This window comes from Sus scrofa, chromosome 7 (genome assembly GCF_000003025.6).
Source record: "Sus scrofa isolate TJ Tabasco breed Duroc chromosome 7, Sscrofa11.1, whole genome shotgun sequence".
NCBI classification, from domain to species: Eukaryota; Metazoa; Chordata; class Mammalia; order Artiodactyla; family Suidae; genus Sus; species Sus scrofa.
This window is the reverse complement of record NC_010449.5, coordinates 32,575,063-32,585,862: the sequence shown is the minus strand read 5'-3', so window position 1 is coordinate 32,585,862 and position 10,800 is coordinate 32,575,063. Positions and strand designations below refer to the sequence as shown.

At 48.1% G+C, this 10,800-nt stretch overlaps 1 protein-coding gene across 7 annotated transcripts in view; it reads right to left on the bottom strand.

The window, feature by feature from the left end:
* The window catches only part of C7H6orf89 (chromosome 7 C6orf89 homolog), a 39,752-nt gene continuing 30,494 nt past the window's right edge, over nt 1,543-10,800 (bottom strand). For all 7 annotated transcript variants that reach the window (XM_021098652.1, XM_021098650.1, XM_021098651.1 and 4 more), the window contains one exon: nt 1,543-7,229. In XM_021098652.1, coding sequence (XP_020954311.1) covers nt 7,135-7,229 — 95 coding nt within the window. In that variant the 3' untranslated portion in view covers nt 1,543-7,134. The remainder of the gene's footprint in view (nt 7,230-10,800) is intronic.

Genomic DNA, 10,800 nt, shown 5'->3' with positions numbered 1-10,800 from the left:
TAGCTGTTAAAAAGAGAATGGATTAGAGAGCTCTGCCTGCTGCCTTGAAGAGAACTCTGTGGGATATTGAGTAACAAAAGCAAGAAACATCAAAGCCTGTACTATGATCCTATTTTTGGCAAAGCATGACAAAAATCTTATGGTTTCTGATTATGATTAGAGAGCATGGAAGGAGCTTTGGCAAGATACATGGCAGGGTATGGCTGTGTATAAATTACACCTACCTGACCAGGGAGGGGGAGGGGTAAGGTGGGGAGAGGAAGGGTGCAGCAAGTAATAAATAAAATAAAACAGGACACCAAACACTACAGAGAGTTCCCTGGTGGCCTAGCAGTTAACAATCCAGCATTGTCACTGCCATGGCTCAGGTCACTATTGTGGGACAGGTTCAATCTCTGGCCTAGGAATTTCTTTATGTTGTGAGTGCAGTCAAAAAAAAAAAAAAAAAAAAAAAGAAAAAAGAAAAAGGAAAAAAGAAAAGAAAAGAAAGAAAGAAATGGCCATATTTAGGCACTTATATAAAACTACATATATAAAAAAATTATCCCCAAAAAATGAACACATAAAAACACCTTAGATCAAATGTGTACTGAATTTACTGAGTGCTGAGAGTAACCCCAATCAGTGGGGGTGAACCAGCAAGGGGGCCTGGCTGTCCTCCCATAAGGACCAAGGACATCCACAGATGAGGCAATGCTTGCGAGGGCATCTGGGTTGTGTGCAGCCAGCTGGGAGAAGGAAAAAGGCATCGAGGGTCTCATTTGAACTTTGACCACAGTGCAGGGACAGAGGAGGCTATTAACAGGAGGATTGAGATTTGAGAATTCGTGAGAACACCAGATCAGAAAGTGGAACAGAAGGAGTTCCCATCATGGCGCAGTGGTTAACGAATCCGACAAGGAACCATGAGGTTGCAGGTTCAATCCTGGGCCTTGCTCAGTGGGTTGAGGATCTGGTGTTGCTGTGAGCTGTGGTGTAGGTTGCAGACGCGGCTCAGATCCTACGTTGCTGTGGCTCTGGCGTAGGCCAGCAGCAACATTTCCGATTAGAATCTCCATGTGCCGCAGGAGCGGCCCTAGAAAAGGCAAAAAGACAAAAAAAAAAAAAAAAAAAAAAAAAAACCCACAAAAAACAAAAAAACAAACCAAAAACGAAAGTGGAACAGAAGATTCTGGGCAAAGGGCTAGAATGGGGATAAAAGAAGTCTGTTAGAGTTCCCTGGTGGTACAGAGGGTTGAGGACCTGGCATTGGCACTGCTGTGGCTTGGGTTGCAGCTGTAACGCAGGTTCAATTCCTGGCTCTGGAACTTCCACATGCCTCAGGTGTGGCAAGAAAAAAAAAAGAAAAAAGAAAAGATTCTGTGAGCACAACTGAGTACAAAGCTGGGTGGGATGTTGGACAGGACCAAGGCCGGTGGACAGGTGACAGGAGGCGCACAGAAGTGCCCCGAGGCCTGCCTCCTTGAGGATGTGGCTAGAAGTCTCTGAGTTACGGGAGAAGAGAAAACTGGAAACCAAAGAATGACACCAAGTACAGGAAAGTTCTTATCAACCACCATATACACTTTTAATTGCAAAAAGTAAAAATTTTTGTTACATAAAATTTTAATTTACATACATTCTTAACAAGTTTGCAGGATATTAAGTTATGGTCGGTCAACACTCCACACTGAACACAGAGGAACCGCGTGGACCATCTGGAGGACCAGTGGCTGGGCAGGTGTCTGCCCCCTCTGCTTTTGGGGACCACCCAGGCCCTGCACCCTGGCTTCTGCCCCTGAGGCGAGCAGGGAAGAGGCTGAGCACTGTTCCCGCTTACCTCTGCCTCTCCAGGCTTCTCCCCCAGCGTGGGTGTCTGTAACTGACCTTCCATGGGATGGGGAGGAGGAAGAAACCACAGCCAGCATTTTTCTGAGGGTAAAACTATGGAGAAAAGTTTGGAGGGGAAGTCACCTATGATGAAGCTGGGGCTTCCCTGGTCAGCCCTTCCACCAGTTCCCACAGTAAGTGAGAGTTTGTTCCTGAAAAGGTCAGCAGTACTCTGAGGGGCTGAGCTTTGAAGGCTGGGACCCGGCTGCGCAGTGAGCAGAGGTGGCTTTGCAGGCTGACCTCACCTACCCAACAGAGCTGTTCTGAACAATAATGAGGGAGCATAAGCCCGGCACAAAGATGTTCTGCCCCCTCAATTTCTGCTTGAAACTCTGAACTGGTTTCCCTCTATGCACAGTGCTCGCAGCTGTGGCTCGCTCTTGGCTTTACGCCGGCGGACACACTAAGGCAGGAGGAACGGCCTGTGGGCAGCCCCACCGTGTCTGGACAGCTCTGGGCCTCCACTTAGAGTTATGCAACATTCCTTCTCTCCACGTGAAATGTCTGGACATCTCATGGTCTCTGGAGAGGGGGAGATGACAGATGTATTTAGCACTAATGCTTAAATTATGCAGGGCAAGGAAAGCAGACGCTGAGGGGCCTGGACGGCAGACAAGCTGGCGGGAGGGTTTCTCCCCAAGGCCAGCACTTACAGCCACACTGCATAGGTTGGACGGCTGTGGACGTGGTGTGAGAAGGCAGAACACCTGTCCATCAGAACAGAAGAAGCTGCTGGATCTGGGGAGGCTGATGGCAACACAGCATGTCCTAAGAACCCCCCATTTTTCACCTGTGACAGGGCTCTCCATCCAGCACCTGCCCCTTCCTAGCCTCCTGGTCCTGGCATACGTCAGTTCTGTATCCAACATCCACATCCACAGGTGCAAATATGGAAACTCAAACCAAAATGCCGTTTTAAAGCACACCTCTGGCACTCCCTTTCTTCAACCAATCTTGGTTAAAAAGTTGAAAGGTGAAAGTTAATGAGCATGGAACTTGCAATTCAGGAGAGTTTTTCCTCCATCAGTAGGAGAACTCAAAAGCCTAAAAGATTCCTGTTTAATACTTGATTCTTGGAGTTTCCTGGTGGCTCAGCGGGTCACTGCATGGCTCAGGTTGCTGATGTGGCGCAGGCTTGATCATTGGCCTGAGAACTCCTGCATGCCATGGGCGCAGCCAAAACTAAAAAATGGATTCTCAAAAGGCAGACAAGATTGCTTCTCTCCTTGCAACCAAGGCAGACAAGATTGCTTCTCTCCTCTTTCCCCTACAACTTGGCCTTCTGCTGGGCAAGGATTAGTGGAGAAGCAAACATCTGCTTTGGGGTTTTGAATTTTCACTGTGGAAGCCCCTGCCTAATGAGCATAATCCAGACTATATTAAAATGATTGAGGCCATCAACTGCCATTAAGGAACTATTTTGTTCTAAATTCTTCTTACACTGCTGCGTTTGGGAAGAAGGGAATAGAAAACCAAGAACTAAAAAACAAGTGATGTAAATTCCAAAGGGACCCACAACTGGAATTGGATAGAGTCCCTCTTCTGGTCACACATCTGGAAATATGTGGTGATGGGAGAATGGCTGGACACAGCTGTGTTCCAGCAACATTCAGTTTTCAGATGGGGAGGGGAAACGTGAAAGGCTTTTTATAAAAGTCATCTGTTAGATTCTCTCCATTTCTGTCCAAAACAGTTTTTAAAACAAGCCCTGGAGTTCCTGGCTTGCTGATCTGGTCCCTAAATTCTCCTATCCAGCTGGGGCACACCTGACTCAGGCAAACCCACGGCTCTGCTCCTGGGACGACACTGCGCTGAAGCGGGAAAGTACTGTGCTGTGGAACCAGCTATCCACTGGCCAGCAGTTTACTGTTTTATGCCCAGGTGCTTTACTTGTAAAATGAGGATCTAATCCCTGCTTTGCTCAGCTGAGAAAAGCTCAAAGAAGGGCATGTTTATCAAGACATTGACGTTGAAATGGACTAGAAACATGTTACTATTTCCTCTTCTCAGAAAATAACCCCGGGAGTTCCCTGGTGGCCTTGTGGTTAGGATTCGGCACTTTCACCACTGTGGCCTGGGTTCCATCACTGGTCTGGGAACTGAGGTCCTACATCAAGCCACCACGGGCACCCTTCCCGCCAGCAAACTCTGTCCACTTTCCAGGCTTGTTTTGGATGTCACTGGAAGAGGTATGCTGTTTTCATAAACCATTGTTATTTCATTCTCTCCCCTTCCTGAAGCAATTGAGCATGGGAGAGGATGAGGTCTACCTCTTTTCATAAACCAGGATGGGTGTAATGTCTGTTCAATCCCTGATTCCTGGGGTGCTCAGGACATCTGGAACTCATGCTTCAATCTGGTGCCAAAGCAGCCTTTCTCCCCAGAGAGCCAGCTGCTCTGGGAACTGACAAGGGAACCTGACCCACATGTGGAGGTCCCTGCCCGCTCACCTCTCAGCAGACACTTGACATGCTCATGAGCAAGTTAAGTCCCTCTGAAAAGCGGGCCCTGTGGTTTTCTCCTTACTGTGGTGGTAGAGAGGGGGCTTATGTGGTGCCACCAGCCCCTCGACCCCCTTTGTCGTCCTGACGACCTTCTTTCCCACACAGGGTTGTGCGCAGGGACTTTTGCTCCTTCCACCAAGGAGCCGGGAGCCAGGTGAGCAGCAAAAGCCTGGCGGAAGCCTTGGATAACCAGAAAGGACCTGGCCGGCGAGCCCACGCCATTCTTTTAGCGCTGGCCGGCGGCAGATTCTGCTTTTCAGAACTACCTTGAGAAGAAGGTGAATTACTTCTCTGTATCCGGTAGGTAAGAGCAGAAAAGCCTCTTTGGAGAATTCCTCCCCAACATAAATCTATATTCAGTTCTGAACTGGACAGATTTTAAGTAAAAGGAGTAGCACATGCACAAAAGCCTCTACTTCTCTGCGGCTACACATTCCTCGGTTGGACTGCAGACAGCTCAGAACACCAGAGGAGGTCTCGGAACACGAACGTGTACAAGGTTTTTCAGTTTTGAGCTAAAGAGGGTATTTTATGAACGTTAAAGGTATGAAGAAGGGTCGGAGAGAAAGGGGGAAGGAAAACGGGATAATTCATAAAAACAAAACAGAAATCTCCATCAGCAAAACAGCTGCTTTGCTCCTAAGGAATCTTCTCTTTTGTGAACCCAAAGGGCCTAATTTCAGAAAACTGAGGGGCCTCTTAAGAACTTGTTTACATATAATCCGAGTGCGGCAGGGGAAAGGCTCTTAAAGCTTGCACAAAGCTGGCCTCCAAATGATCTCTCTGACTTAAAATCTCTTAAATCATAACTGCTTAGCAGCATGACTTTTATATGGACAAGAAGTTTTGTTTTTCCTGTATCAATTCACACAAGGCGCTGATTCTTTTAAGGAAAAATCCCCTCAGGTATAGTTCCTCCTAGTTTCATTCAAGCCTGCGGAGGAGGTGCTCACCATTTCCACTCTGAGCTCACAAAACCTCCCTGTCCCTTGCAAACCCACACACAGGGCATTCAAGCGTGCGATGATCGCCACTGCTGCTCGTGAGAGGCACGGAGAAAGAGGGCCTGGGGACAAGGTGCAGGGGTGTCTCCAAGGACGAAGAGGACCCTGCAAAGAGTCACACCCTCTTCCCTCGCTGCTGGGGCCTCCGGTCTGTAACTCGACACAGACACCTGCATCCGTTTGATCGCTGCAGTTCAGAACCAGGGGCTGCAGTGTGGCTTGTTTTTTTCTTCGACTTGGCAAAGGCATGACCAGATTATTAGAGTCGATAAAGGAATATAAAAGAAGAAAGGAAACAAGAAAAGAGGGGCCTTACTTATACACTGAAGACACAATAAAAGCACTTGGGGAAAACAATGATCATTGCGAATCATCCCATCAAAAGAACACAGTTTTACATTTTCACAAAAAATGAAAACACCTCACCTTGTTTCCCAGTACAGAGAAATCATTTCAAGACTGAGGCTCACACAGTCGCACACCCAGCTGGCACACACTTTGGGTCTGCAGCTCCTTCCCCAACCACATTACCACATCGGCCTGACACATCTGTAAAACATCTTCCTTGAAGAAAGTCGGACCCTAAAGATCAAACCCAGGGAGGCGCCTGCTCCCCAGGCCAGCACTCCAGCTCATCCCCCTCTGAAGACATTTGGTAAGAGCAGCACAGTTGACACGAGCAGTGCTGCCTCAGCAGTAAAGGGCTCTGGCCCAGCCAAGGGAGGGGCTGGGAGCCCAACTTCTAAGGAACCATCCAGAGGCCAGGGAGAAGGGAAGGGTTCGGAGGCGTAAGAACCTGACAGCATGGGGAAAAGCACTACCTTAGGAATTGCCATTTCCATTACAATCAGACTCCCTTCTGGCATCACTGAGACCCCAAGAGCCATGGACACGGGGAAAGAAGTGCTGCACTGTTTTTTTTTTTTTTTTTGGTCTTTTTTGGCCGCACCCACGGCATATGGGAGTTTCCAGGCTAGGGGTCAAATCTGAGCTTCAGCTGTCGGCCTGAGCTACAACTGCCTGCCTACACCACAGCCACAGCAACGCCAGATCTGAGCTGTGCCTGTGACCTACCACAGCTCATGGCAACACAGGATACTTAACCCACTGAGCAAGGCTAGGGATCGAACCTGTGTCCTCATGGATACTAGTCAGGTTCGTTACCACTGAGCCACAATGGGAACCCCATAAGAACTGCATTTCTTGAGTGCAGTCTGAGGTTATTTGATCCCTTTTCACTAGTTCTTAATTCCAATCTGCTTGAGAAACTGCAGTGACTTCTTTAATCATCCGTGGCTTTCCAAACAGAGCACAGGGGAGTGTGATGAGGAAGACAGGATGGGCAGACCCACCTGGCAGAGGATGGCTCCGAAGTTGGGGCCTGCAGACTGTCCTCGCAGGGCCAGGGAGCCAGTGGGGAGACCACGGCATGCAAGTGAGGGGTGGTACCAACCCTGTTCCCTGCCTAAGGGGCAGCCTCAAGGCTTCGGTACCAAAAGGCCTGGAAGAGGCCAGTCTCTCACAGATGGATATTGGCAAAGTCCGGGCCAAGCAGCTGGGCTAGAAGAGCTGGGAGGACCAAGCTCTGGCCTTTGCCTCCAGCGCACAGCTGGCTCACACATGCATGCATGGGGCAGGTAACTAAGTGACCAACCCCTGGGAAGTGGTTTCATCAGGGTTTTTGTTTGTTTGTTTTTATTTCCCCCCTTTCAATCTGGTCTTCAGCTCTCAGAGCTGTTCTTTCATGCAGTTGTTTCCTACGGTTCTGAGACGATGGTTCCATCGCAGATGACCAAAGGCTGGACCCCTCTGGCTATAATGTAGACCTTCCAGTGAGTGGCACCAGCATAGCCTTGAAGGGAAACAGCAACAGAGAAAGCACGTGAATGTCAGGGACTGGGCGCGAGCAAGGTGGCTCTGCCCACTTGCCCTCAGATTCGCTTATGGGCTTGGAGGCAATTCCTGCTCTGGAGGCTGTCTGGCTCTTCCTGGAACAAGTAGCCCAGTTATTATCAGTCCTCTCTGTAACATGACATCCTGCGGGAGCTGCTGTGAACCAAAGTGCTTCACCACTCCTAACCTGGGCAGGTTTACAAAGGGAGGATGCTCTAGATAAGGCTGATACTGAGCCTCAATTCTCAGATGGATCTCATTTTTTTTCGGCAAGAAGACAGGAGGGTTCTGAGGGGGGCCAGGACCCCCATCCAGGACCTCAGGAGTGAGGTTATCTACAATATGGTCTCATTACAGAACATCTGGATTACCCCAAACCAGTATTTCCTAAATTGCACTCTGCAAACAGTAGTGTCCCATAAAATACTTCACGGAAAAATGGGTTCCACAGTCAAATACATTTGAGAAACACTAGGTTCCTTCAGGCTTGTCAGAGCCTTTTGTGCGCTAGTGTGGTACTATGTTTCGACAAGGTAGGTATTCCTCAAAGTCAGTGACTGAAGAGCCCTATCTGCCAAGGGTCTTTCCAAGGGGTTCCTCTTTGCCTCCTTGGGTCCTGAGTCATCTGAAGAACCCATTAGGAAACACTGACCCATACCCTTTAAGCAACAGGAATAGGCTAGAAAGGAAAAGCTAAAAACATCAACACTTCAATAATCTCTTGATGGAAAGTTTTCTAGAGAATGATATATACTACCCATCTTTAAACTGAGAGTGCTGAACAGACTTTAACCTCTACTTGGTGACCCTAGAAAGAAAGGTCACTATGAGCAGAGCACATAATCACAGCAGATGTGTGTGCTCACCAGCATTAGCCTGATGCCCGACACTCAGGTCATTCTGGAAAACACCCGCCCTCACAAGTTTTGGGTGACCTGTAACACTGTCCCCTTCCCCAAAGCCTTCACAGGATAATGTCCATCTTGTCAGAAAATACACAACCTGCTTGTCACAGTGCTAGTCTCTCTCTTTTCATTTCTTTTTAGGGCCACACCCGTGGCAAAAGGAAGTTCCCAGGCTAGGGGCCGAATCAGAGCTGTAGTTGTCAGCCTACACCATAGCCACAGCAACACGGGATCTGAGCCACATCTATGACCTATGCTGCAGCTCGAAGCAACACTAGCTCCTTAACCCAGTGAGTGAGGCCAGGGATCGAACCCGAATCTTCATGGATACTAGTCAGGTTCTTAACCTGCTAAACCGCAATGGGAACTCCCACAGTGCGATTCTTTTTTTTTTTGTCTTTTTTTTTTTTGTTGTTGCTGTTGCTATTTCTTGGGCCGCTCCCGCGGCATATGGAGGTTCCCAGGCTAGGGGTCGAATCGGAGCTGTAGCCACCGGCCTACGCCAGAGCCACAGCAACGCGGGATCCGAGCCGCGTCTGCAACCTACACCACAGCTCACGGCAACGCCGGATCATTAACCCACTGAGCAAGGGCAGGGACCGAACCCACAACCTCATGGTTCTTAGTCGGATTCGCTAACCACTGCGCCACGACGGGAACTCCCCACAGTGTGATTCTTAAGGGTCTCTGAGGTGTAGGAGCTGCCATCTGTCTTGCAACCAATAAATTATTCTCCTCCACTGTCAGGGTCTGCTTTCCTGTCCTCATTTTTCACTGTGACAGCTGCAGCCATTGCTTCCATTTCTGCAACTGCTTCAAGCAGCCACAGTTCTCCCCAGCCCTCCCTACACCCATTCACCTCACAACTTGGCTTCTCCCTCTTGTTCCAGTCAGCCTCCATCCCTTCTTGATGTTCCGGTCATGTGCTGCCCTTCATGGCCAACTAGAGCCCCTCCTTTTCTTCTGGTCAGCAAACTAGCCAGTCACAGGACCCTAACAGGCATCACGCTCTGGATCTTCAGCTATTCTGTACTAGCCACACCAGCCATTGATGCTCAGAGCTTCTTTGATTTCTCCTAGTCACCCATCTTTTTTTCTTTTCCCCTATTTCTATAAGCACCATTCTGGATGCTTGCGGGAGCTGAAAAAACTTGGAATTTGGGTAACTAAAGTGTTTCTGTTGTCTCAATTGTGAGGCATTTATAGAACATCAGACAGAAATATTTTCAAGCACAAGTTCAAACTCCAAACACCAAACGCCATACAGACTTGTGCAGTGGTCACGCCTCACAGAAGTGTCACTCCACGACAGGAAGATGGGTTCAGAATAATTTCCATACAAGCATCCTCTTTCCTGCAGTAATTCTCAAGAGCCAGGCCAGCTGTGCTCCATTATTGGTTAATGATTAATTTGTACATTATTTTTAGTTTTTTCATTTTAAAATTGGAATAAAATTTATATATCTTGGGGGGGCTTCCCTGGTGGTCTAGTAGTTAGGATTCACCCTTTCACTGCTGCGGCCTGGGTTCAATTTCTGGTCTGGGAACTGAGATACCACATCAAGCTGCTGCACGACACAGCCAAAAAAAAAAGTTATGTAAATCACATTAAAGTTTAGTAGTTTGCAGTCTGCCCCCTACCTCCAAATGAGGTGAGAGGTTTCTAGGGACTGGGGTCTTCTGAACAGATAAAATGATAAGAAATGAACTGGAAAACCAGTCTGGGCTCTGCCAGGGACTCCAGGGCTCCCCTAGGTCTTGTGAGGCAAGGAAAACAAAGAGGGTACTAGGGATGCTGGCTGCTTTATTTGCCTCTGCCAAGAAAATTCTATTGTCTAATTGATTGCTACTGACAGCAGTTGATTCAAGCCTGTTTCTCTGGAACCGATTTTTAGATTAAAACGCACAGAACAAGTCACAGGTGGGAAATCATGGAGTCAAGAGTGAGTCATGACTGTGAGGCTGTGACTTAACTCTGGCTTGACTCTGTTAAAGGAGTCACTTAAGATTGATGCTTTGGAGTTCCCGTTGTGGCTCAGTGGTAATAAACCTGACTAGTATCCATGAGGATACGGGTTCGATCCCTGGCCCTGCTCAGTGGGTTAAGCATCCGGTGTTGCCATTAGCCGTGGTGTTGGTCGAAGACGTGGCTTGGATCTGGCGTTGCTGTAGCTGCAGTTGAGGCTGGCAGTATAGCTCTGATTTGACCCTTAGCCTGGGAGCTTCCAAATGCTGCATCTGCAGCCCTAAAAAGAAAATAAAAAAAAAATAAAAAATACAATAGATTGATGCTTTGCCTAACGGATGGTGGGGCATCACCTCTCCTCTCTGGGTCTCAATCTCATCATCTGTGAAATAAAGGATTGCTCTAAATATTTTCCATAATTCCTTCTAAGTTGAAATATCTAAAGCCAATGCACACACGCATTCTCAATGTGCATACAAGACACTTCTCTCTGCTGGATTTTTTCATTACTTCTCATTAATACATTACATGTTGACCCTGTTAATAAAAGAATGCTATTTTTTTGGAGTTCCCGTCATGATGCAGTGGAAATGAATCCGACTAGGAACCATGAGGTTGTGGGTTTGATCCCTGGCCTTGCTCAGTGGGTTAAGGATCTG